Source organism: Lissotriton helveticus, chromosome 1_1 (assembly GCF_964261635.1).
Source record: "Lissotriton helveticus chromosome 1_1, aLisHel1.1, whole genome shotgun sequence".
Classification (NCBI taxonomy): domain Eukaryota; kingdom Metazoa; phylum Chordata; class Amphibia; order Caudata; family Salamandridae; genus Lissotriton; species Lissotriton helveticus.
The window spans coordinates 388,762,498-388,790,226 of NC_136057.1; the positions used below are offsets into that span (position 1 = coordinate 388,762,498).

At 45.7% G+C, this 27,729-nt stretch overlaps 1 protein-coding gene across 1 annotated transcript in view; it reads left to right on the plus strand.

The window, feature by feature from the left end:
• ITFG2 (integrin alpha FG-GAP repeat containing 2) overlaps positions 1–27,729 on the plus strand; it is a 706,948-nt gene that overhangs the window by 70,101 nt on the left and 609,118 nt on the right. The window contains exons 4-5 of the mRNA XM_078673726.1: positions 8,993–9,167; positions 19,840–19,979. Of these exons, the coding sequence (XP_078529852.1) occupies positions 8,993–9,167; positions 19,840–19,979 (315 nt within the window). The remainder of the gene's footprint in view (positions 1–8,992; positions 9,168–19,839; positions 19,980–27,729) is intronic.

Consider the following 27,729-nt stretch of genomic DNA (forward strand, 5'->3'; position numbering starts at 1 on the left):
GGCGCGCTGGTGGCGCGCCTGGCAGGTGTCAAAATGCGTGACAATGCATTTCAGTGCGGTGATGCGGAACACCGCACTGAAATGCGTGAGCGTCACACCTGATGCGTGACGCTTGGCAGGACTGATGTTGTTCCATTGCCACCATGGGGGCCAGTATCTAGACCGGAAGTTCCCTATGAAAGGGCGCTGAACGCAAGACTCTTTCTATAAATTGTTGCCAAATGGCTGCCGTGTGCCGTTCAATGTATGGCAACGTTTCTTTGGCCGTTTCCCTGCATCAAAGCCACCTGCAACTCCTGCACCGTTGCTCTGCCGGCCAATAGTCGCGTCTCCCAGACGTCCGCGTCCACAAGTCATCTGACCGCCGGCTGCAGCTGCGCAGCGCAATAATACAAGTCAAAGCGCGGGGCTTCTAGGCCTCCCTCCTCGTAGGAGTGCACAACAGTATGAAGAGCCACTCTGCTGCGCCGACCCTCCCAAAGCAGGGATGTGAGCAGCGTGTTCAGGGTCTGAAAAATCCTAGGTGGGAGAGGACCCCGCGTATTTTGGAGGACATAAAGTGTCTTGGGCAGCATTACCATTTTGGCCACGGCCAGTCGGCCCATCAGCGATAGCGGCAGGGTATTCCAAAAGGACACTGATTGCTGCAGGGACTTAATCACCCGATCAATATTGCGGGCCATTAATTGTGTCTCTGTTGAGGCCACTTGAATACCTAAATACCGAAAGCCCTCTCGTTCCCAGCGCAGCCCTAGCTCCGGCAAATCCTCCAGGGGCACCGGCTCAAAACCCGACAGCGGAAAGATCAGGATCTTGTTGCGTTAGAGCCTCAAACCCGACGCCTCGATGAACCGATCCAGGTGTTTCAACAATATCAGGAGCACTTCTCTCGGGGCTTTCAAATAAAACAAGGCGTCATCTGCGTACAGAGAAATAACATTACATGCGTCTCCCACCGGTATGCCCCATTCCGACATCTCAGAGCGAATCCGAACGGCAAAGGGCTCTATAGCCAGGGCAAAAAGTAGTGACGAGAGGGGACACCACTGTCGTGTACCCCGTCCCAACTGCCACTCTTCCGATCGCGCTGCTCCCAGTCGTACCCCGGCCCGAGGGGCCGTATATAGGATACAAATCCAACGGCAAAAATTGGGGCCCAAACCCACCGCTCGGTGGACCTCCTGCAAATATCCCCAATCGACCGTATCAAACGCTTTGGCGAGGTCGATGGAAACCAGTACCGTCTGTTCCTCATTACCCTGTACCTCGTGTTGAATGTGAATCAAGCGCCGTAGGTTCATGGCTGTATTGCGCCCAGGAATAAACCCACATTGATCCGGGTGGACCAGATGCGCCATATAAGGTGCCAGACGGGTGGCCAATAGCTTGGTCAAGACCTTCGCGTCCGCATTAATCATCCTAATCGGGCGATACGATGAAGGGTCATGTTTCTCCCCTCCCCCCGGTTTGAGGATCATGCAATTTTCCTCTCTACTTCCTCTCTCTATGGGAGAGCCCCTTTCTCGAACGCTTCGAAAAATACTTGTAAGAGGAGACAAGACAGTGTACCCCCGAACTCATGATAAAATTCCGGTGGAAATCCATCGCTCCTGGGCGACTTTGCACGCGGCAGGTGGGCCAGAGCTGTACGCACCTCACATAGCGTTAGGGCCACATCTAGCTCCTCCCGAGCTGCCTCAGAGAGGGTCGGCAGGGTCAATCCCTGTAGATAAGGGAGATAAGAGGCCTCAGAAATATCTGGGTCTGCGGTATACACTTGTTGTAAGTGGAACTGGAGAACCCCGAGGATGTCCCGTTCCGAGTGGACCATGTCCCCGTTTAGGTCTCGCAAGGCTACAATACGCTCCGGAGCCAGCTCCTTCTAAAGGATCCAAGCCAAGAGACGCCCTGACTTGTCGCCCTCTCTATGAAGGCGCTGTCTATATTGGCTCAGGGTGTATTTGTCGAGCCGGTCAAGAATATCATGTACCCGAGCTCAGACAATCTGCTCTTCCTCCCTCTGCAGGGCGTATGGGGCCGCTGAGGTTTGGGCATTTAAAAGAGTATCCTCCGCCGCTTCCGGACTCCATAGGTGATTCCCATGCAGGCTCCCCTCACCACCGCCTTCAGGGCCTCCCACTTGGTGGCCAGGGAAATGCCTCCCTCCTCCCAATTAAGGTCCACATAATCATCAAGGGCTGTTTCCACATGGTGTCTCCCCACCTGATCCCGAAGAATATCCACCGGCAGCCTCCGAGGACAGGAGACCGGGGCTCCCCACTGCACCCTGCAGGCTACCGGAGAATGATCCGATAAAAACCGAGCCTGGTGGGTAACCTCAACGGACATATTAAGCTCAGCATTCGCCACTAAGACACTATCTAGGCGACTGTACGTGTTATGGGTGGTGGAGAAACAGGTATACACTTTCTGCATCGGGTGTTTCTGGCGCCAAAATCCACCGCCCCTATATTCGCCATGACCTCCCTAAGCTGTGCAGTCATACGGGGTTTTGTGCCCTCTCTGGGTGGAGACCTATCCAGGACAGGGTCAAGAACACAATTGAAGTCCACGAACCAAAGGACTTGGGCCTCCAGATCATGAATCAGGACGTCCTGAAGGGCTTGGAAGAAGACAGGGTCATCCGTGTTGGGTGCGTAGGTGTTCAGTATACCACTTCCCTACCATCCAGTTCCGCCCTAAGAAGCAGATATCTACCGTGAATGTCCGCTTCCACATATTGGATAGCGAACGGAACACCAGGTGTCACCCAAATCAGTACCCCTCTACTATATGTAGAAAAGGATGAGTGGAATACCTGTCCCCACCACTTTTTTCCCAATTTCTGTGCTCCCTCATCTGCAAGATGGGTCTCCTGAAGGCATGCAATTGAGACTCCATGTCTACGAAGAAAAGAAAGGACTCTATATCTATTAGTACACGTGCCTAGTCCCCTCACGTTCCAGCTCATAAACTTATACCCCATGTCTGACGATCCATAAATCTTTGGTTGATCTGTCCAGTACCAGTGGTGGAGGACGTGGTACTTCAGGATTAGAAAGCAGCGATATACGTAGCAGGAGTATTATTATAAATGCTAGTTTGTGCATGGTTTAGAGAATGTCCTTGCCAATTAATTTCTTAACATGCTTGCCTATAAAGAAGAGACAGATTGTAACACAAGGTTTGATAGTGATGAGGATAATGAGTGCATTGTCAGTCGGATGGAAATTGTTTTGAATGAGCAGTGTTGGAACAGGCGTGGTGACATAGTGGAGAAGATCAAGTGTTGAGTAAGGCAGGTTGGCCTCACAGGAAGAGTTTGTGTGTGGAAGAAGGAGCACATTGGCATGAGGCTAATGACTGTCCATTGATGGTATTTGGTTATGATAATGTGATTACTGGCAATCCCTTCACAATACTTCATACGATTCTAGAACTAGCTTAGGAAGGTCACATTGGCATCCATGCTATAAGGGGAATTGCTAATTCAGCCATATTCAAGAGGATTTCTGGTGGTATGTTAAGATAAATATCTGTCAAACATCATGTACCACACTGCATTGTGTGTGAACTATGCAACAAATCTTAGTTTACCAAAGCGTGTCTAGTGAGAGCAGTGGAGGCTCCTGCTCAGTCATAGAGCAGGTAGGCTCAACATTGTGGGATACATTTTAGTGCTGTGGTCATTCCGCAAGCAGGAGTAGAGAATGAATGATATACCACTGGGAGGACTGAGGTAAGGATTTTGAAGACTGTGAGCACCAAGATTGCAAGTGGCGTTGTTTGTGATGTATTTAACTGGAAGCTATCCAGAGGAGCTTATAGCCAGTATTGGGTCCCAATTTCTCTTTGGAGTGATGATAAGATATTTAAAGTCCATGGGTATTCGGTATGTGAAATTTAAATATGTCAACCAAAGATTAACTGGCTACTGGAGGGTTTCAACATGGTGGTTAATGATCAATTACTTTTTTTTATTTCAAGTCATTTTTATTGAAGTAATAAACAAAGAAAAAAAAAAAAGACATTACAATAAGTCTTCCGTTACAGACATTATCAAGTCAGTTGTTGATAGACGATCATAGAAAGGAAAATAAAATGACAATAACATAGAGTAAATCGACTCAGCTTGCATCTTCGCGGTACAGGTACATACATAACACTCAGTAGGTAAAGGTGGCTGCATGGGCTCTAATAGATTACAGAAGATATGCTCTTCAGTACCACAGGACAATTAACAGAATTACATACTACTCTTCAGGGTGGCTCATAGTGAAATGAGGATGCATCTAGCGCTCTCCAAAGCTTCCTGTTGGACGGTTTCCAAGTAGCTGCCTGTAGCGCCGGATTATTGGCTCCTCTCAAGAATGATAGCCACTCCTTCCAAATTTTGAAGTGTACCTCCTTCGCACTTTTCCACTTGCATAGTACTACTTTGCATGCCAATGTTAACATTAAGTCCAAAAGCAGGCGGTCTTGGTCATTTGGCAGTTGCGGATCCACTGCCCCCATAATAACATAGGCAAAGTCCTGTACAGGTCTTATTTTGAATACGTAGTGAATGCATTCAAATATATTCCCCCAGTATATACTTAAAGAAGGACAGTTGAATAGCATGTGTGCAAGGTCCCCCAACCCTGAGTGGCAGTTCCAGCATATAGGTGAGTCCCGTAACTTGCACTTGAAGAGCCTATCCGGGGTCCAAAATGCCCTATTTATTAGCATGTACTTTGTTTGGAATAGAATGGGTGAGACTTTGTGGGTAAGAGCCGTCTTATGAATCAATTCCCAGTCAAACTCTATGCCTGTAAGGTTCGGTTCAGCTTCCCACTTCAGCTCCACCATTCTGTGAGTTTTCTTTGGTAGGGGCAATAAAAGTTTATACACCCTAGACACGAAATGGCCCGCAGATATGAGACGCGGGATATGAGTCATTAACCATGGAGTATAGGGAGAAAAATTACGTGCAGTTAGTATCGCTTTAATTTTCAGGAAATCATAAAAGTCCATCGGAGTAAGATCATGCTTCTGCTGTAAGATCGAGAACGGGAGTGGTGTCCCCCCCTCGTATAGATCTCCCACCAAGTTAATGCCCTTCTCGGACCATGAGTCCCAGGAGAGTGTACTGCCCTTGTGTTTGAGATATGGATTTCTCCAAAGGGACATAAAGGATGACTTAGCGAAGACCAACTTAGTTTTATGTGACTGATCAAGCCTAAGCAGAGCCCTCCTAGTATTTAATAGTATATATTTGGAATGTGGTAAGTGCGATAGGTCCATAGTGAGTAGGGTTTCAAGAGGGGCATGGTTCAGTAGCGATTCCTCTATGTTAATCCAAATTGGTGTGTAGAGTGGTGATTTTGTCAACCATTGAGCTCCTTGTTTGCAAAGAAAGGCTGTCTGGTAGTTCTGGAATGAAGGCAGACCCAGGCCTCCTCTATCTTTGGCTAATTGCAGCTTTTTTAACGAAATTCTAGCTTTTTTACCTCGCAATAGGAAAGTACCAAACAATTGATCTACCTTAGTAACAAAGTTGTTCGAGAATGTCATTGGGAGCATACTGGCCAGATAGTTAACCAACGGGGTAGACATCATTTTGAGCGTCTCCGCTCTGCCCCACCAGGAGAGGAATTTTGGTGACCAACCTTCGAGTAGCGTGGAAATCTTTTTAAGAATCAGGTCCTCATTTATTTTCAGGGTGGTTACCAAATCTTTAGTGAAGTCTAAGCCCAGATATTTAAAGCACTTAGGCTGCCATGTAAGACCCGAGTCCCCAACAATTCCTTTACCACCAATATTGTTCAGGAGCTTGACCTCTGTTTTGTCCTTGTTAAGTTTGTACCCAGACACTCTGGAAAACTCCTCAATGTCAGCCATAAGCGCAGGTATAGCCTCCTCAGCTCTCTCAGACATAACTAGTACATCATCTGCATACGCAGTTAATTTAACGGTACAGTCCCCAAATGTAATGCCCGCAATTTTTGGATCCTCCCTTATATGATGTAAAAATGGTTCGATTGCCAATAAGAAAAGTGAGGGAGACAGGGGACATCCTTGTCTTGTTCCCTGCTTCAGACAGAAGGCAGAAGAGAAAGAGCCACCAGCTCTAACTCTCGCTGAGGGACAGCAATATAGGGACATTACTAGTTTTGAGAAAGTTTCCCCTAAGTTAAACTTGTGAAGGACTGCTTTAAGGAAGGACCAATCAACCTTGTCAAAGGCTTTCTCAGCATCAAGTGTTATCGCTGCTGTGGGTGTGCCTAGTAGTTTTGCCTTTTCTAGTACGTGTGCCAGAATCCTCGTGTTGTCACTGGACAACCTATTTTTAAGGAAGCCTGCTTGAGAGGGATGGATTAGCTGGGGGAGGACCTTCTGGAGGCGGGCGGACAGTATCATAGCCAGGATTTTACAGTCTATATTAATCAGTGAAATTGGCCTATAATTTTTTGGGAGGGACGGGTCTTTCCCATCTTTGGGGAGTACAGCAATAATCGCTTCTGCCAGTGTGCCTCTGACCTCACCTGATCTACTTATTTCATGGAATAGATGTAGAAGGGGCTCTACCAATTACTGATGCAAATGTTAAACTGTACATCCTGAAGAAAACTTTTGAAGGTCATGTCGAGGGACATCAACTAAATCTCGTGTGAGTACTGCGGTTGTCTCCATTTGTGATGCTGAGAGGCAGCGTACCTAGTCTGTTGAAAAAAGAATCGATGTTAAGGAAGAAGAGGGTTATGTGGCGGGTATAAGGTTAGTGATCCAGAGTAAGTATGTGGATGAAGATGGAAGGCTGAAGTTGTTCTGAATTATGTGATACTGAAGAAAAATGGCTTGAGACATAAGGGTGTAAGGCGTTTTACTAGTTCCAACAGAGTGGAACACGTTAGTGGTGGTGTTGTGGTGTTCTATGGTGCTAGAGTATTGAACATGTGCAAGGTGCCCATGGTACTTCAGAGTAAAGTGTAGAAGGTGTGCAAGAAGTATGTGTCAAGATCACATGACTCGTTCATCCTCAAGTGACCGGACCAATAGTGGTTGTGCAGGTGTGCTGTCTTCGAGGACAGTGATAACCAAGCTACAACATTTTGTGAACCTCTAAGATTTTGCAAAGAGCATCTGTCCTTCTGTAAGTTAGTTTAATGCTACTGTAAATATACTTTGGGTTTCGTGATTATAGTGGTACTTAATAGTTCAAATTTCCGTTACTGTAGTAGTTTCATTTCTATCGGATTTATGGAGCAGTAGAAAGGGGATATATTTGGTCTTTCTTATGGCTTGGTTACAAATTCGAGGGAAGGGTGTGAAAACCCCCGGTGGGATATCATGACACCAAATCATGACTAACCAAGTGTTCCAGGAAATGGGTACTGGGATGCAATTTTTTTTAACCAGATTTCACCTGCTTATAATAGATGGTAAATGAGAGCGGTAGTACGATAGAGAATACCGTGTGGTATTTGAGGTAGCTGTGCACTCAACAAATGGTGGTATTTCATTAATTTTATTTATTATGTCTCCTTTTGCTTCATTATGAGTGCTGTGGAGTCCATTGAATGATGTTGGCGCACTGCAGAATACAATAACCGGCTGAGATTTAGGGCATCGCTTACAATCAACCATAGATGCTTAGTAATTTGAGCTTTTCTTGCAGTGCCTGAAATGCAAGATTAATACCTGCGTGTTGTTGGAAGGGATGTAATAGCAGAGAGAGGAAAAGAGGTAAAGCTGAGTAGGGAGGGTAAAAAATTACCATAAACGTACTTGGATCTGTAGGTAACAAAGGGTGGATGGTGAGGGTTAAACAAAGAGAGGCCAAGAGGGTATCACATAAATTGTGTGGGAAGGTCGGGGAAGAAGGGAGACCAGGATGTAGCCTAAAGAGAGATCAGAGAATGCACTTTAGATGGGGTCTAAGTCTTTGTTAAAATGCTCTCTGGCCCGATGTTTATGATGTCTTATTGTTCTTAACTTAATTTTTAATTGGATTGAATTACCCATTTAATGTATTTTTAAATTGTGCGTTTTGATGTGAACTTTTATGGTTCTAGAAGCCGAAATAAAGTATTGAAATGAGATCAGAGAACAAATTGGTGAAAAGAAGCAACCGGGAAGACAGAAAGTGAATGCAAAGATCTTGCCGGGACAGTGCACAAAAAAGCTGTACATTTCTTAACTGTGACATATAGCATAAGATGAGTCTATGCCAGAAAAAGCCCCTGCCAGTGAATGCTTTGAAATGCTCTCAACACGGCCTATTTATATTTTTGATGTAGGTGTAGACTGTTGTAACAAAATGTCTAATAACTTTCTGTTTTATTAATTGCTGATCAATTGTTCATTTTACTTTTTATAAAGCCTTGCAACCTGTTTATGCTACTTCAGAGCGAGAACCCTAAAATAAAATGGGAAAAAAAGAAAGTAACCCAAATTAATGAAAACTGGGTGTGTCTTTGATTCCGCTGGCCCGTAGGGGGGTTAAATTCGTGAATTTGTATCTAAAGGAATTAGAAAGAATTGTAGAAGAAAACCAAACAATTTGATATACAGTTTTATGATGATGGTTTTTAAGATGAGGATAATGTTGTGGAGCAGCACTTTTTGGATAGGTCTTTGCTTTTACGAAGTGTAGAATAATGAACGAAGATTCTATTTTTTTATATTGGATGTTATATTGGATGTTTTAAGTAATGTGATGATATTATATAGTGTAATGGTTTTAAAAGACCGAACATTTGAATAAATTTGACTTTGACTTCAAATTAATGAAAACTAAAAATCTGCCTTTAAGCAGCAGCTTCTTGTGCTGCTCCTCTCTGTATGTCACGCTACACCTTCCTCTTCTCACTCTTTCTTCCCGTCATACGCCAGCCTGTGTTTTTTTGTTTTTTGTAGCTATTCCATATGATACAAACCAGTGCTTATCCTGTCCGGCCCCAGATCTGTCCAGTTATTACTTTTCCTTAAGTCATGTGACTTCCTCCTACAGAACTTCGTTGTGGCTGTGAGCGCCGAGGGCTGGTTCCATCTCTTTGACCTGACGGCTGCAGCGTCGAAGCTGGACTCCTCGGGGCACCACGACTTCCTGCTCGGGGACGAGCAGAAGGCGATGTACATGCAGCACATCCCAGCCAACACCAAGGTCATGCTGATCAACGACATTGGTGAGCGCTCCCAGGGAAGAAGGCAATCCTTTCCTTAACTTCCAGTCGAATCCATGTTCTTTATTCGCATACCGGAGGTATACATAACAACAAGTTAAAATACATAGCAAATAGATAAATACAATAAATTCTTCAAATTCACTTAAAGTACTTTTAAATGTAATCATCAAGTACAGTAAAACATGCTTTTCTTTGAATGAGCAGTAAATAAAAAAAAAAGAGGCAACTGCAGAAACAGACATGCTTGCAGCATAATAACTGCATGTATACGAGGACCACCTTGCATTGAGCCAAACCTCCCTTCTTTAACAATGGTTTTACGAACTGTTTGTTAAAAATCATACAAGATTGGCAAAAGAACAAGAAATGCAGCAAAATGTGTTTGGAAATACCCCCACAAGGGCAGGCACCCAGTTGAGATGCACTACTGTATCCCAGAAGATAACTAAACAAATACTGAATAGTGTCCGCCCTGAAACAATATAAAAGCAACCTATCTCATCTCCCCATGGTCCATGACCGGTAAAGCTGCAAACCATCAACTGCTTTCAAGTTACTGTAATGCTGCGCAGCCATTTTGTGGCATTCCATGCCTTCCCTTAGTTTACATCTCTTCCTCATGAAGAGGGATTTTACTTCTTCTTTTTATGTTCCCTTTGAGGATGAGAAGGGGCGCGTGGAATAGCTCCGAACATCCAAAGTCAGTCAGAGAAGATTCCACATAAGCTTTCACGCAATGGCTCTACTCTTACCCTGCAACAGGCAGTACTTAATAATGCCCCTATCCAGAATTGCCTCTGGATTGGCCCATTTCAAGACCCATTATAAGACTGGAGCTAATTTGATGAGTCCTTCCAGGTCCGGCAAGTCAAGCTCCCCATGGCAAATAAAGTGTGAGCTAGTGGGCGGCTGGTGCAACACAGGGGTGTCTCCTCCGCTAAGATGGAGAAGCATCGCACCGCAGCCTTTTAGCACTGCAAAAAAGGAAAAATAAAATGTTAATACCGCAAGGTTATCATTATTTTATTTTTCAGTGCTGAGGCAGTTTTGCGGGTCGGAGCAGGGCAGTGCAGGGCAGGGCAGGATGGAGGAGTGGTGGCACTCTCTAAGTGCTCATGAATGTTTGGCTGTCTGTCTTGGAAACCTGTATTTAGACAAACTGGGAGTCAAGACCTTGCGATCATTTGGCCACGGAAGACTCAAAAGTCTATCACCCTGAATAATTTGCTGTACTAGCAGAGAAGTGGGAACCCCATGTGCCTATAAACACTAATACTATATAAGGGAAGTTGTACACGTTTTAAAAGATTGCTTTCACATTCTAAAAATTAAATCCTGCTGCTCTTAAGACCACATGCCATAATCAGAGATTTGCCAAAGTTAGTAAATGAATCGAAACGGGCCATGAACTTGATCAAAGAATCAACCAACCTGCGCAAATCATTAGGTGTGCAGGCCATTAGGACTGCATCATCAGCATACATCAGCACTAGAATAGGTGTACTCCCTAATATGTTAACATCTTTGTTGTCTTACACAAGGAGGTGCTCAAACTGTTGATATATAAAATAGAAAGCAATGGGGTTAGCCCACCGCCTTGTGTAACACCGCTATCAAGATTAAATTCTTCAGAAAGTTCGCTGGCCCCGAAATTCTCATGTAAAGTATGCAGGAAGTTTACCATCGCATCCAGACCTAAACCCAATAACCAGTATCAGTATCAAAATCTTTTATTCGATTACCACTTGTTAGCAACCATAAAAAGTACAGAATTTAAAAACAGTGGATTAAAAAAACAAAACTTTCAACATGGTTTAAAAACATTAAGAAGATTGCACAAGCTTGAAGGTGGAAATGTCTATTCAATCGTAAGTTTGGCGTATCTTAATGCTAGCTTTTAAAAAGATAGCTATGCACTTTGCTGCGTGTACCGAGTTCAAAAGCTGTAGGAAAAGAAATGCAGGATAATATGACCTGTGACCGGAAGAACGAAGAAGTGGGAGAATCCAAAATTTACGTGGTGCATTATAATATTTACAGAAAAAAATAATATGAATTGTTGATTGGGTGGATGCTCCATCACATGGACAGTTCGTAGGGGTACTCGACCAATTTTGAGTTTTTGGAAAGGAAACTAGACGGAAGAAAGTGTTGAAACGAAATCTTATCAAAAGATATTTCTCGTGGTTAGACAAATAATACTTCAGGTATGGTTGGATACCTTTACCAAGTTGCACTGCACAAATTTGAGAGTTTGAAGGTTTTACGATCTCCATTTGGTTGCACAGTTCTCTCAAATGGTCCATACACATCTACTTTTTTCTTGAGATATCCTCTACGCTGGGTGGATCTTCGAAGTAAGAGGTACGGCCAAGATCGTTAAAAAAGTTCCGCACATAGACTAACCAGGGAATCCTGCGCCAGTTGGTTAAGGCCAAGCAGTCCGTGATCAAAGAGCGAGTCAGATGGCACTCTGGTTTGGACCATATGCGTTGCCATAAGAGAATCGGTTGGGAACGGATGGCGTCAGTGATATATTCCATACCAAGCTCATTGTGTGAAGCGTAGTTCGGAGCACTTTGTGGGAGAGCCAGCAGATATTTGACAAACCTGTTCTCTATTATTTGAATAGAGTCTATAGGACCGTATCCCCAAACACCCGCTCCATAGGTGGCCACACTGTGACATTTTGCGTAGTAGATTTTCAAGAGTTCGGGGGGGTGCAGGTTTGCCTAGCTTCCTCGAAAATGAAACCAGAGCTGATGTTGCTCGCTGGAAAAGAAGTTTTCTGCTGGCCGTGGCCTGTCGCCAACTTACGCCCAAGTACGGATAGGCAGACGTTTTTTCCAATCTTATTTTATCCACCAGGATTGGCTTAGGATTCTTGACCTTAGGACCAATGTGCATGGTAAATGTCTTTTTTATGTTAATTTTAAGACCCAAAGAACTCATAAAGGAGCAGTACTTGTTAAGTTGTTTCTGAAGTTGATTCAGTGTTCGAGCTATAATGACCGAGTCATCTGCATATAGCAGGGTTGGTATTGGGCGATGACTTATCTGGGGTAGATCCTGGCTCCCTTCCAGCGGAGCTTGCTCTAGTCCATTGGTGTAAAGATTGAACAGGAAGGGAGCCAGTACGCAACCCTGTCTTGCCCCCTTTCCTATAGAAAAAGAGGGTGATAGTTCCCCGTTGACTCCAAATCGAACACGCGCCGTGGCGTCGGAATAGAGTTCACGGAGAAGAACTATAAGGGCAGGGTCCACCCCAAGATCCCCTCGAATAGACCAAAGTTTGAAATGTTGGACACAGTCAAATGCTGTACTGAGATCAACGTACACGAGGAAGATGTTACCTCCTTTTGCACCCACATACTTTCCTATCAAAAGGGCAAGATTCAAGGCCTGCTCCACAGTCCCAAGACCCCTCTGGAAACCATATTGCAGGTCGGTCATGATGTTATTTTCTCGGGCCCAAGATTGTAGTCGGTCCAAGACCACCCGACCCGCAACTTTGCCCATGGAGTCCAGGAGGGAAATTGGTCTGTAGCAGACCGGGTCGTTGCGGTCACCCTTTTTAAAGATGGGAAGCAGGATTGACGTTGACCATGACTCTAACAGCCCTACTGATGTTGCTGCTGCCAGGACCTGAGTTAGTAGTGGTGACCAGAGTTCGATGTTGTGGAGGAAAAAATCCAATGGAACTCCGTCGGGCCCGGGAGCTTTTCCCAATTTAGACGCCTTGAGTGCTTTTGTAACTTCCGCGTGATTGAAAAATAAGTTAATCGGGTAGCTGTTCTTTCCTGATTTGTGGGCTCCACTGTGATCTTCTCCTAGTGGGTCCACGGGGGGATTTCCAAAAATTTTGGAAAAATGAGAGACCCATTCAGCTGCCGTGACTGCAACATCTAGGTGCTGTCCCTTTGAGGTGTCGGCCAGAAAGGGAGATCTAATAACCTGCCAGAAAAGGGCACTATCTTTGCTTAGGCAACTATCATGCAATTGTGCCCAGAGATTTTTCTTAATTTCTTTTCTGCGTTCCGATCTGGCTGTGTTATAATGTTTCCTTAAATTAGAAATTTCCAAGGTATCCCGAATAGGTCTATGGAGGGCTTCCTTTAGGTTCGAGAGGGCCTTACGACCGTCTGCATTGAACCATCTCTCAGGGGTAGATTTATTTTTCGTGCCCTTACCAGAGAACTCATTTCCAATTACCTTCAAGATATTCTGGAAGCTTCCCACAATGGTTTGGGGGGAGGAATCGGTTAGTAAACAGTCAAGTACTCAAGGTTTAGTTTTTGCAAGAACTCTCTCCGTTATTACAACTGGGTCCACCTTGGCCCACTTGACTGTATAGCCATTCAGTTTATTTATTGTTAAGGCATTTTGTCTTAGATGGCTAGAAGTGATAGAGTGTGATTTAGCCTTCTTTGAGTTAACTCTTACACTGATCGGGAAGTGATCACTGGAGACATCGGTCCCAGTAAAGAAATTGGTCACTTGGCCCTTTAGGATCTGAGAGGTCAAAATATAGTCAATGGTGGTCGAGTATCCTCTACCATGGAACGTTGGTAAAAAATCTACTTGTGGTTCTACTAGATTATTTGCAAAGTTGAGCTCCAAGGAGAAAAGGGACTCATTTACTTTGTTGCCACAGATGGAATGGGCAAAATGGAACAAAGGACTGCCATGTTCGTCCTATAGGCCACAGTTTCCATTTTTATAGTTAGTGCATAAGGGAAGGTTAAAATCACCACCCCAGATTATATGTACTGAGGATGGCTGAAATTCGTTTTGCAAGGATTCTAAAAAAGTGGTAATTTCAGTTAACGTTTTTATACAGTCCATTGTGTCTGAGTTATTATAGTAATTAACCAAGATATAGATACTGTCTATGCTAAAATTTATTTGCAATATTTGGTAGCTCGGGAATTCTTTTAGCTTACGTATGGATATAGTAGGCAAGGTATTAGCGACATAAACCGCCAGGCCACCCTTTGGTCTTCCCATAGCTCCCTGGATTGCTGGGATATGAAATGTTTTATAGCCCAGTAAATGCATCGGAATAATTGACCATGTTTCCTGAAGGCAAACTAACTGGTGTTCCCTCACTGAGTCAAGCCACGGCTGCAATACCAGCTTAACACGCAGTCCTGCGACATTCCAATATAAAATTGAAAAGCTCAGGGCTGCAGTGTGAGACCGGTCGTTTAGCCGGGATGGTATCTGAGAGTCAGGAAATCGCATAAGTGGGCACCTTGGAGAAATCACAGGGGTTTCTTCAATGATAACCGGGTCTCTTGTCTGGTGTGAATTTGTAACGGTTGCTCCCATGGAGATCTCCAAGGGAGCAATCATTGTTGCATTTAAGATGATATCGGAGGATTCCGTGATGGGTCCTGTCTTTATACTATTACTATTATTGAGCAATAAAATTGATTCTAATTTGGTTTGGGATTTAGACTGGTGTAGTTGCAGACCAGGGCTTGAGAAGGCGTCCCTGATTTTTGGGGCCTGAGTCATACTCGCTATGGTTGCTAACGGTCAATCTACCATTTCCAGGCAATCATATCTGTTTCTAGTCTGAAAGCCCTCCATGGATTGGTGGGGTCTGCCGGGATGCCAGGACTGGGTCTGCCAGTCTCTGAGCCTGTTTCTATTACTATAACTATGACCCACCTGATTCCATTGTCCTTCCCGTGGGTATTGCCAGTTTGAAGTAGGGAAATATTGGTGTGAGTTCAGTGGAGGGTAAAAAAAGGATAGGTGTTGGACGTCAATACCTCCTTTTTTTCCCAGGGTTGGATAGGAGCAGATAAAGTCAACTGCAGTTGGATCATCACAACTAACTATGATGCAGTCGCCCTGGATTGATTTGCGCTCATCCCATATCCAGGTTACTCTACGAACTGTAGAGATCCTACCAGAATGACAAGGCTCGAGGGGTCTATTTAGACTTAGCCACTGAATGACCTTATTTTTGAGTGACCAAACAGATTCATTAGTACCCTCGGTTAATTCAGGTACTCCTGTAAGAATAATTGTGTAGGGGATTGCCTCGGGTGAAAGATGCACCGGACGCCTTAATCGTGCTCCTTTTTTGGCTGTCGCCAAAGATTTTAGTTCAATTTTGGGGGGTGAAGATGACGGTTTTTTAATAGTAGGTTGATTTGTATTTGCATTTGTATTTTTAACCAGTCCTAGAGGATTCTGGGTTGCGGCAGTGGATCCTGTAGTCATTGGGACACCTGTCGGGGAATTTGGTTGAACTAGTGGGGCGATATGCTTAGATTTCATGTGAGATGAAGTGGCCCCTAAATGCTGCTTAATTCCCACACCAGTTTGGACCGGTTTGGGGTTTTTTATTGAATGAATAGAATTTCCCTTCCCTTGTTTGGGTTGTTGTAGGGTAGACACAGAGGGGGGAGTGCGTGATAAAGTTGCTATCTGAGTTTCAAGATGTCTCAGACTAGTTTCTAAGGGTTTTAAGTATTGTATAAAAAGCTCTTTAATGGTAGTTAGAATTTGCGGGGTATGGTTACAAACTCTACACGGGCCGCCCACCTGCGATGTTTTGTTTAGGTTGTCAGAATTCTCTACACTAGTAGTAGGTACTACAGGGTTGTTAAGGTTTAATATATTTGTACTGAGTTGAGTGAGCTGTACAGACTGACCCCCCCCGAACTCCAAAGGGGTATTAGGGACCACTTTGTTACTATGTAGCTTACTATTTCCCCTTTTTGAAATGGCTCCTTCCCTAGCTCCGCGGAGCTGCTTGTCTAAGGTTGAGTCCAGAGGTTCCGATGTGTGACATAATTCAAGGTCTGGGGTGTTTTCTAAGTCTGTTGACAAAAGGGAGTCCGTCTCGGATTGAGTTGCAGACAGATCCACTGTACTCGGAACTGTGTGGATAGCTGCCGTCGTGACAGAGGATGTCAAAATAGAAGTGGTAGGAGCTTGGTGTATGGGAGAGGACGCAGTAGCCAAAAGACCCAACGAGGAGCGTCTTGCATTAGCAAGATCCATGGATACTCTTCGCTCCAGGAGGGAAATACTATGATCAATCACCTCGTTGGTTCGAGAAATAAATTGATCTATAGGTCCCGTGATCTGGGCTACAGATAAAGCAGATTTAGTTTTGGGTAATGCAGGTTTAGTTTTGCTCCTGGTTCTACCAGACATATTGCTCTGGGCAGGGGAGCAAACAACAACGATGAGAAAGGCAAAGGACCAGAATAGAGTGCTGTCTGAACAGAAGACCAAGGGGAGGGCGGCCCGGTCCGGTCCCTACCGGTCACTAACGGGCAACAATGGGCCCGTCCTTGTCCCGGCGTCCCGCTCGCGTCCCGTGAGACAGGGCTGATGGTGATTTAAAGCGCCTCCTGGCGCTCCCCAATGACGCGGTTCGCCGCAAGGGCCTCTGGACCTTGAAGTCCGCCCCTCACCGGTCTCCGCTCGGCAGCCCCTGCTCAGGATGTTAGAGAGCAGCCGGGCAGCGGGAGACGGGCGGGCGGGTCCGCGCTGGCTCAGGTGAGGAGAGGGGGCTTGATTGCACAATGTGCAGAGGTTCACGGGCGGCAGCAACAAACTCAGTGGCAAAGGCGTAGAAGGTTCCCACCCCTCAATGGGGCTGATGGTGATTTAAAGCGCCTCCTGGCGCTCCCCAATGACGCGGTTCGCCGCAAGGGCCTCTGGACCTTGATGTCCGCCCCTCACCGGTCTCCGCTCGGCAGCCCCTGCTCAGGATGTTAAAGAGCAGCCGGGCAGCGGGAGACGGGCGGGCGGGTCCGCGCTGGCTCAGGTGAGGAGAGGGGGCTTGATTGCACAACGTGCAGAGGTTCACGGGCGGCAGCAACAAACTCAGTGGCAAAGGCGTAGAAGGTTCCCCAATAACCCAATAACCATCATCACAGCCTGCAATGATTCACACAGTCAAAGGCAGTGAAGAGGTCCATGGACGCTAGGTACATTGGCAGTGCCTAGCTATGGTATATTTCCCCACAATGAGCTGCAGATTCAGGCACTGTGTCACCATACCCATCCACTCCCTGTACCCAAACTGACTTGGATGAAGGATGTTGTGCTCACAAGCCCATTCTCACCTCCTATTAAAAATAACTCGACCTATAATCCACAGCATGTTATCCGTGGTAACTCTTGATCTACATTGTTTGTGTGGTCCAAAAAGTTGTTTAGTTTGGTGGCCTTAGTGAGGCGCTCCCAGTGCTGCTCATTAAGCTCTTTCTTTCTTCTTTTTATTTCCTGTGTGTACATTGTTTTGGCCTGTGCTCCCTCATGGGCAACCCTAGGAGTAGTTTACAACGCTTGCCTCAGCCGCCTATTTGCTAGACCGCATTGAGAGTGGCACCATCTAGGACGTACTTGCTTTTTCTGGGCAGGTTGTCGGACAGATGTTCTGATGTGCGTACACACATCTTCGAAATCACCCCAAATATTAGACCCATTAATCTGTTCAGAAAGAAATAAAAAAAAAAGTCTAACCTTACAACATAACAGTCTGGCCAAACACATACTGGGATTACGCATGAACCAGCGTAGGCATAGACCATTATCCGAGACCAAAGGAGTATACTGGGCCATCTATGGTGCTTTAACTCAGTATATGGGCATATATAACATTCTTGTTAATGCATAGTGATCAATGCAACTAGACTCACTTATGATGGCCCTAATTACCCATGGCAGGATGTTTCTAGGGACAAATATATAATCTACAGATGTTACACAACCCCTACCACAAAAAGAGGGGAGTTTCCAATGTCCATAAATTCTATGATGTCCACCAGATGAAAAATGCCAAGGTAGCACCCCAATTCCTCACCCCTCCAGTCACATCATGAGGGGCACTCATTGACTGTGCTGGAAACACATTTTGCATTGAAGTCTCCACAAATCATAATGTTCCCCTGTTGAGTATAGTGCTGAGCTTTTAAGTTAGAAAGAAATGTAAACAATTGCACCAAATTACTATTGGCTTTGTTGGTAAACCCATTATCGTAAAAATATAACAAGCAAACCTTTAAAAAAACACCTCCCCCTTCATAAGAATCGGTTGAAAGGAGTGATGCGCCATCCGTATCACTTCACTGTCGAGTTTGAGTGGAGTTGTGACCCAAAGGGATAGGCCTCCTCTTGCACATACAGAGCTTGAACGGATGGCAGAAATCGAATGACAGACATAACCATTATCTACGACAGGTCTACGTCTCCTGGAAGAAACGTATGTTGTATTCCTCAATGATGGATATCCATTCACGTATCGGCAACTTAGACGTGATCCCTGCAACATTCCAACTGACTACTGATAGGGCGGAATTGTTGTCTGGGTTAAATGATGGTGCCTCGAAGAGAAAACGTAGGGAGGATTAAATGGAATCCCCGACCAGTGGAAGTTTGGAACGTAACAAAAGTCAGTCCGTTGCGTTTAAGTCTGAAATGCCCCCTATCAGGTTTGAAATGGTAAGTGAGTGATGCCTGCTGGCATAAGGAAATAAGGAATACAATTAGTTTCCTGGGAAGGCTGTGGGTTCATTGGAAATAATGGGGCTACAGGAGGATTATAAAAATATCCAAGTTGCAGGCTAATTTTAATGTTACAGTCTTCCTGGACACCTTTTAAGGAGCATCCAATCCATTCTACTGTTATACCCATAAGAATTTTGGAGCTGTTAACCAGAGAAACGCCCCTGAGCTTGGATAGCCAATGAAGGACTTTGTGGAGAAGGTCACCTTGAGATTCCTCGATATCTCTGCAAAGAGAATGGATACCCACTAGAACAAGAACAAATGGACTAGCGGTTGGGGGAAGGTTGATGACATCTGTGTTCGTGACTTGCTCAGGGGTAGAGATTTTGTGTCCCGACTTCAGAATTCGCCTTTGTTAGACAGTATGAGAGGAGGGGCAACCACTGGTGCCATTTCTCTGGTTTCTCTTGACACTGATGATATGCTGCCAAGTGCTTGCAATAGCTGGTGACTTTAAGCATTTGGGGGCAACAAGTTTATTAGCCTCTGCATTAGTCCTCGGTAAGCTCCCCTTAGGCCCTCAGCAAGTCGGTCTGTACTTTATTGGCAGGTTTTACTGGAACTGGGCGAGAGCCCCTGGGCCCCCCTTCTTTTCCTTTTGGGTGCTGGGTTGTCAGCTGGGGTGTCCTTGGAAATCAGAATTAAAGGGGAATGGATTTTGTTGCGCCTTTGGATTCTAAAGACATTATCACAATGTTATCAGTGACAAGCTGGACCCTAGGCCAAGCTCCAGCCCATGATCTACCCTTCTCCGAGTCAATTCCCAGATTAGGCTCACCGGGCCTCAGATATAGGGAATGTCTGTGCTCAGTCAGAAGGACTTTGCGAGAAATGACCCCCACAACCTCTCCAACATGGATTGTCTTCTAGCACCTTGTAAATTATGTGGGCGCAAAGCATCAGTATTTAGTTTTATAACTTTAAAAGACTTTCAAAAGTACTGCGGAGTTGTCCAGTCCTCATTAATCTGATTAATTATAGGAGTAAATATGAGAGAGAGAGATTGATATATACACATATATATATATATATACCTAGTGTGAATCAAGAATCTTTAAGTTAATTGTGAAACAGATCTTCAACATTTTTAACTGCCAGCAGGAATCTAAAGTTGTTCGCTCTGTTGTAGATGGTGACGGGAAGTGTGAGCTGGTGCTGGGTTATACAGATCGTGTGGTTCGAGCTTTTCGCTGGGAAGACTCATCAGAAAACTCCGATCATGTTTCTGGTCAACTAGTGTTGCTGAAGAAGTGGCTGTTGGAGGGGCAGGTATGGAGTGATGACTTTAACAAGCTTTTTCTATTTGTGCATCTTAAAAGATGCAAGGTAGATTTGTGATTTAGTTAGGTCAGAACCAGAAAAGTCATTGAGTTATATGCGCACTCCAAGGCTAATTATGCTACACCCAGTGTCCTATCTGTTGCACTGTTTCTAAGTTATAGAGCGAAAAATCCATGTTGACTTCATATAACAACATCTGTGAGGGTAGGAATTGGGAAAGGGGCTAAATAAATTATCTTCCTTCAGTTGATGGACACCTGTTTTGCACTCTTTACATCAGCTAGAGCTTTTCTTGTTTGGTGTTAAATCTGCATCCTCATATGGTATGTGTTTGGTGGCTGTTGAAAACATTAGGTTTTCAATATGTTTCACAGTGAGTGAGTTAAAACGTGGTGCTTCGTTCTCTCCCATCAGGTAATAAGGTTGGCTTTTTCCTAAAGGGATTTTTGGCTATACACCTACATACATGCTAGTTTCATCTAGTTACGGTTTGCATCTTAGGAGTACTCCTGATTACTGCCATGCATCTCTTTGCCTGCATATATTCATTGTTTTAGCACCATGGTTGAATTCTACTTTTTATTTACTCAGTAGGTGCTTATAACTGTATATATCTATTTCTGTCTAATGGTTGTTGCAGCACACGTATTTTATACTAGAATGATCCTGGTTCAATAAATGCTTATTAAAACGTCCCCTCCGTTTATTCTGTATATCTTTCTGAGACCAAGTGAGCTATAGTGACTGAGCGAAAAGCACTGTACTGTTCCACGATCACTGAGGGGTCAGGGTTGTCATGTTCGATAGTTGCTAGAACATATTTGCCCCTTGGTAATATTGTGGGGCGTCTAGTGGCACTGTGAGCTAGCTGGTCCACAGACTAAAATATCCTTTGTGGGTGTCTGGAGTCAGTCTGGACACCAATCCCTTAGTTAATGTTGTCTAAAACACACAGATCCTATGTAGATTTGTAAGAACTACACAACACTAGACAGTGTATGCAAGGCATCTTACCAAGAATATATAGGGGCTTGGAGCATGCCCATTACTAACCATTGATTGGCTTTCCTGTCCCTTATTAGCTTGCTTCTTGGACCAGGGTCAACGGACTCGATAATTCTCGCCTCAGTGCCTACTCTAACCAGGGAACACACTCGGTAACTCTGGGCATTAAGCTTGCCTCATCTCTACAACGGCCCCCCACAGACGCCGGGGATGCCTGGTTTCACCCTGGAGATACCCAGAAAGGGACCATCTCACAGGGAAAACCAGGACGGGTTCCCCAGCGGTCTACAGCGCCAGGACACTCGGGTAGAGTAACAGTGCGCTTTACAAGTATCCCACATACATACATACATTCTTATTTGATGGCCTGCCTTGCTGATCTTTTGTCTGCATCTCCACTGGAGCATTGTCTCTTTACTTGTGTCCTTCCACTAGAGATCTACTTTTTACTTTTGAGTTAAGCCCTCCATTAAAGTGCATGCATTTTCCAGCTGTCTTCCTTGTGTACTTCTCTTTACTCCATCTGCACACTGTGTACCGCTGTCTTGCTGTGCGCTTCTCCTTATGTCTCTCTGTGATGCTCTTGCTGTCATATGCTTCTCTCCAACACGCTGCTTTCTTTTCCATGTGCTTCTTTCCCACATGCTGCTCGGTTTTCTTTCTCTCTGTCTGTTTGCTCCCCTCTGCTCCACAATTGCTCTCTCAGTACCCAATGCGTCTCCTCCACATTACTGCCCTTTGTGTTGCTTCTCCACTCCCCGGACCCTCCAAGTTCCTTGCTCTTTACTCCTTCTCTCCAGATAGCCCCTCCCGATACCACATATCACACCATGTTGCTTCCCCCACCCTGACCCTCCATCCTACTTGGCCCCGACGGGCGCTTCAATAAAACAAAAAATTGTTAGTGTCATTTTGCTGGCGTGCACGTCGTGTGCGCACTGTAAAAATGACATGACTTATGCATTATAGCGTTTTTTTTGTTTTTTAAGTTTATTGCTATTAGCATACCTCGCAGCATCATAGGTGCTTCAAAGCACAGCTAAAAACTGCAACACCCAAATATGTTAATGTTAATGCAAATAATGTTAAATACAATTATTTAAAATAAGCAAAAAATATAAATATATATAATTTAAGTTTAAAAAACTAGAATTAAACATATTTATTCTTTACCAAATCTTTTAACAATATTTTTGGAGTTTATAAATTATTGTATTAATTTTTATTCTAATATTATACAATTAGTTTTCATCAATTCGATACATCACTTTTATAATTCAACGTAAAACATATTTTTGTATTTCAAGTGGGATTTATTTTTTTATTTAAACTTCAGTAAAATAATTTTTATTTTATTTAATATATTTAATAATTTAATTTAAAATTAAGTTAATAGTGCTGTAGCATTTTGTTCTACATTTAAAAGAAATATATATATAAAATGAATTTACAGTAATATTTAACATTCAAATATTTTTACTAATTTGTTTCGAGTTAAAGATCTACTTCACGGACCCGATTGCATGGCACCAGCTGTTGCTGCTTCAGAAAGTAAAGTTCTTCCTTCTGGAAGCAGACTGCAGAGGTCCTTTTACTCCTTGTGCATCTTGAGGGGTCAATGCCCTGCTAGTATAAGTGCAAAATCCCCCTAAATCACTCTTAAAACCATACTCTACATACAAGCTTGCCTGATCCAACTCACTCTCTGAACAATACCAGTGCCTCCTGTTAGCCTACATTACCTTCTAGAAGTGCTGCATCATTCACGGAATATGCCACATGCGGACCCTACCATACTTTGCCGCTAAGATCAGAACCTCTGGTGTCCCCTGAAGCTCCTTGAGCAGCATCATTGCCAATTAGAATCTAAGCGATTTTAAAAAGGAACAAAACCACCAGCTCTGCCCTGAGAATCTGAGAGAAGCTCAGAATCCAGATCTGACAAGGACCCTCCTTCCTTCATTTACAAGCACATTTTGCACATCACCGCAATAACAGTGGAGAGCCCCATATCACCTACAGCACATCGGAAATAGTTTGTTTCCCCTTTTATATATGTTTCGTGTGACTACCGCGTCTTGAAATGCATCCTGTTTTTTAGGGCGAACACTATTGATTTGGTGCTAGACTTGTGCTCTATAAACCCACATATATGTGAAGTGCATCTTTTTTCTTCTCCACATGTCTCTTTAGGGGTACGCTGATGAATTATAAATGCCATCGTCCACTCTTTTTTTTTTTTTTTGTCAAATCTGTTTATTGGCATTTCAAACAAAGGTTCACAGCACATTAGACATTTCAACAGTGTCACCTCAGTAATTGGGCATGTTAGATACACAGTCAGCGACATCATAGCATATAAACAGAGAAGTCCATGTCGCGAGCGCGGTAGGTGAAAAGGATAATCGCCCATTACTGGCTCAGGCGTATAGTACCGGGGCAGCCGCCCCAGTTCAGGTCCATGGCTATCCGCGCACTAAGCTTGTTGGCAGTAGCAATGTTTGGGGTGGATCCACCCATCACCCTACTTGTGCATAAACATGACTCCACTACAACAACAGTGGGTAAGCAAGGAACAGGAAAAAGAGAAGAAAACAATGGCGGCATAATCAACAACCCTGGCATATGACGATTTTCTACCCTCCCTCCCCTACCCCCTGCTGACCCCCACCCCCATCACACCCCCTCCGGCGCGCACACACACACACTCCAGCCACACTTGGGCCTTAACCTAAGATCAGCATGACCCCAAAGGATAAATACATCAGTATCCGCCCACTAGACCTGGAAAAGAGCCCACGGTGCACCACAATCTCTGAGGGCGCCTTTTAGCTCCCCATGGCGCCCGCGTCTCCAGCCTCGCCAGGCGACTGCAAGGCCTTCAACATGCACTCCCAACGCTCCGCCATTGGTTCTTTACAGAGCCCCACCGTCTCCTCCCTTCGTATGGCCGTCCATTCCGCTCGAGCCCATGCCTGCAAGGAGGAGGTCCACGCTTGTACACTCGGGGGGTCGCTCGCCTTCCAACACCTCGTAAGGAGGCGCGTAGCCACCACCATCCCCAGGTCCAAAAAGCGGGAAGACGCCCTGTCTTTGGGCGCCTCTTGAATAGGTGTAAGATGTATTCCGGCCAGTCAAAGGGTATAGTGCGCCCAGTGCATCTGCGGAGCAACTCGCATATCGCGCTCCAGTAGGAGCCTAACCTGGGGAAGTGCCATAGAAGATGAATAATTTCTGCATCTAGCTCCCCACACCTGGGGCATGACGCATCTGCATGGCGGAAGTATCTGTTAATGAGCGCAGGCGTGAGGTAGGCCCTATGAACTACATACAGTTGTATCTGACGGCAGCATAGATTTCTGGGGATGCGCGCCGGGCTTCTAAGGAGCCTCTCCCACTCCTTATCAGAGCGTTGCCGACCCAAATCTCTCTCCCATTTGCCCCTGAGCGGAACCAGGCTAACCCCTGTGTGTGTCCTTAATGACCCGGCAAACCAGCGGATCAGGTGTTTGCCCCTCCCCATGACATGCAGGTACTGCATGGTCAAGTGCTGTTCAGGCTCCAGCGCCACGTCTCCCCACCGGGCAGTCATTTTCGCCACTATGGAGCGATGCAGCAGGAACCCCCCAGGAGGGAGCCCGTCTTCGAGGACCAGCGTCTCATACGCCACCAACGCTCCGTCTCAGAAGAGGTCACCCAACGTCTGGATGTCCGCTTCTCCCCAGTGTGCCAACATAGGGTGCGTGAGGACCCCTTCGCCACCTAGAAAACCCTCCAGGGGTACCGCCGGCGCGTACGGGTGCACCCGTCGAGTAAGGAAGAGGGCTCTGCGGAAGCACTTATACGCCACCGCCAGCAACAGCAGAGTGGGCCTTGCAGAGGCTGCCAGGGGGTGAAAAAGCTGGGTGACACGCTCCTGGGAGTACGGCGGCTCAACCGTGGCCGTGTCGTCTCTGCCTTTGTCCGCCAGCCAGCGAGCAATCCATTGGAGTTGCGCGGCCAGATAGTAATGCTCAAAGCAGGGAGCAGCCAGCCCGCCCCCATCGGTCGGCAGGAACAACTTTGCCAGCGCCAGGCGGTGCCAGGACGTGCCCCAGATGAAGTCCCTTTAGTGTCACGTTAAGCGATGAAAAGAAGGAGGCCGGGACATAGAGGGGCAAATTGGCAAAGCAGTACAGGAGTCGGGGGAGCATGACCATTTTGGCGAGAGCCGTCCTGCCCGTTGTGGTTAGTGGAAGGGAGGACCAGAAGCGAATCTGAGCTCTGAGTGCCGCGTCGCCCTTCCTAAATTACCGTCGAAAAGATCCGCCGGCTGCCTATATATCTGGATCCCCAGCTATTTGAAGGTGTCGGCCTTCCATCGCACCCTCGTGCTGCCCATGCAATACCCCGGATCCCCTGTCGTGGCACTAAACGCATAAAGGGACGACTTGCCCGCATTGACCCTGAGGCCTGAGATAACCGCAAACCGTTCCAGCAAGGAGGCCAGACCCTCAGGTATGCGTGTCACATCGTTAACAAACACCAGCAAGTCGTCAGCATAGAGCGAGACCTGATGGGTCGCATCTCCCAGGGGGATTCCTGCTCTCAGATCCTGTCTCAGTGCCGCCGCTAGGGGCTCCACGGCCAGCGCGAACAACAGTGGGGACAGGGGGCATCCCTGCCAAGTGCCCCGACTCACCGCTACTGTGTCAGAGATGTATGGGCCTAGCCGCACCCGGACCACAGGGTTAGTGTAGAGGAGCTGAACCATCTGTAGGAAACCCGCACCGAGGTCATAGCGCGAGAGCACTTCAGCCAGGTACCCCCACTCCAGGCATTCAAAGGCCTTCTCCAGGTCTATCAGTAGGCACCCCGCTCGGGGCCACTCCTTAGTCGCTTCTGTCGCCACCCTGAAGAACCTCCTGAGGTTTAGGGATGTGGATCTCGCCGGCACAAACCCGTTTTGGTCTGAATGCACCAAATGGGGGACCACCGCCGCCAGCCGCTCTGCCAGGATTTTGGCGAAGACCTTGTAATCCGTATTGAGCATTGCCAGCAGCCTATACAAACCCAAGTCCATGGGGTCCCTGTCGGGTTTAGGTAAAGAAACGAGGAACGCCTCCCGTAATGACTGGGGAAATGAGCCATCCCTGATAGCAGTATTATACACCTGGAGAAGCATGGGCGCCAAAATATCCCCGTTTGCCTTGTAGTATTCGGCAGGCAGACCATCCGGCCCGGGTGTTTTCTCGGCCGACATAGCCCGGATCGCATCTCCCACCTCCTCCAGGGTGAGGGGGGCCTCCAGCTCGCCCCTGTGTTCTTCCGATGCCACCGGCAAAGCGACAGCATCTAGGAACTCGCCTAATGCGCGCAGAGGGCCGGTGCCACGGGCCCGGTACAGCCGCCGATAATGGTATCGTCTACTCTTAATGATTTTGAAAATGTATACACTCAGTTCAGAGGTGGCTCAAGCAAATTGTGTTATTCTATTAACTATTGGTGGTGTGTGGAAATTACTTTTTTTTGCATTCCCTATTTTCATAAATCCCATTACAAGTTGTTTTCCTGAGTTGCCATTTCCTTCTCTCACTGCAGGCAGAATCATTGGTAACATGCTATGTTGTGTCTTAGGGGCACTGGTCGTATATTTAGCAAGTGATCAGATTGGATAATTAAGTACTACTCTTTTTTTATTGCTTCAATGTATAGAGCAGTAAATGGGGACCCTTGAAATTAAACCTATTTTAATGCCAGATCATGGACAATGCAGGTGAAGCTTAAGTTATGTGTTTGACCACTGGACTTTAATGGGAGGGGGAACACTGCTCGGGTATTGAAGGATATCCACTGTCTGCTCCCAATTATGTATGCACACTGCCATGCTTCTCACAAGCTTCGGCTTAGCAGCAATTGGTTTCCTAGTCTGTGATCTATGGTCATCATCCCCACTAGTTATACAGCTGTGTGCATATTCTGATTTTGACAGTTTCGGAGAGGAGGGTTGGAATGTTGATGGGTTAATCATTCACTCACAGAAGAAACAGTGCCCTGCCTATTGGCCAGTACACTTCCCGTATATTCCTGTCCAGAAGCTATGGTTTAAGACTTATCAAATGGTATGCCAGTAATGCTGCATAAAGTTTAGCAGCGGCTCCTCTGCTATGGCCGAGGAGCGTCGCCACCCAAAAATGACAGGAAAGGAAAAATAAAACTATAATTAACACTCGTTTTATTTCTATTTTCCTGCCGACAGCTGAGTCTTGGGGGTGGGTCCTGGGAGTGACAGTCACTGAGGGGAGTGGTAGTGCACTCCTATCACTGCACATGATGGTTTGTACGGCAAAACCATCTTGTGCAGTGAAAGCACTCTCTAATTCGAGCAGGCACAGACTAGCAGTCTGATCAATCGGGTCACTTTGATGTTTTAATTCATTCCATTGCAGACAAAAAGCAGCAGCCGACGAGCGTTTCGTCCTCCTGGCGATCCCTATGGTGTAGAAACTCGAAATGCAGTTCTGGTAAGAGTGGACGTATCAAGGTCCCACATTCACGGAAAACAATAGAGCCCTTCAAAAGAATGTTGTAGGATTCAAGACACGGCAAGGCTTTATAATGTGTGTAGCGACTGCTACTTGGGCTCATCATTTACTTGACTCATTGGACATACGGTCTTCTACTTTTATTCCATTGGAATTTCAGTATACACTTTGTGTGAATCAAATGAAATTGAACCCATTTAGAGAACTCA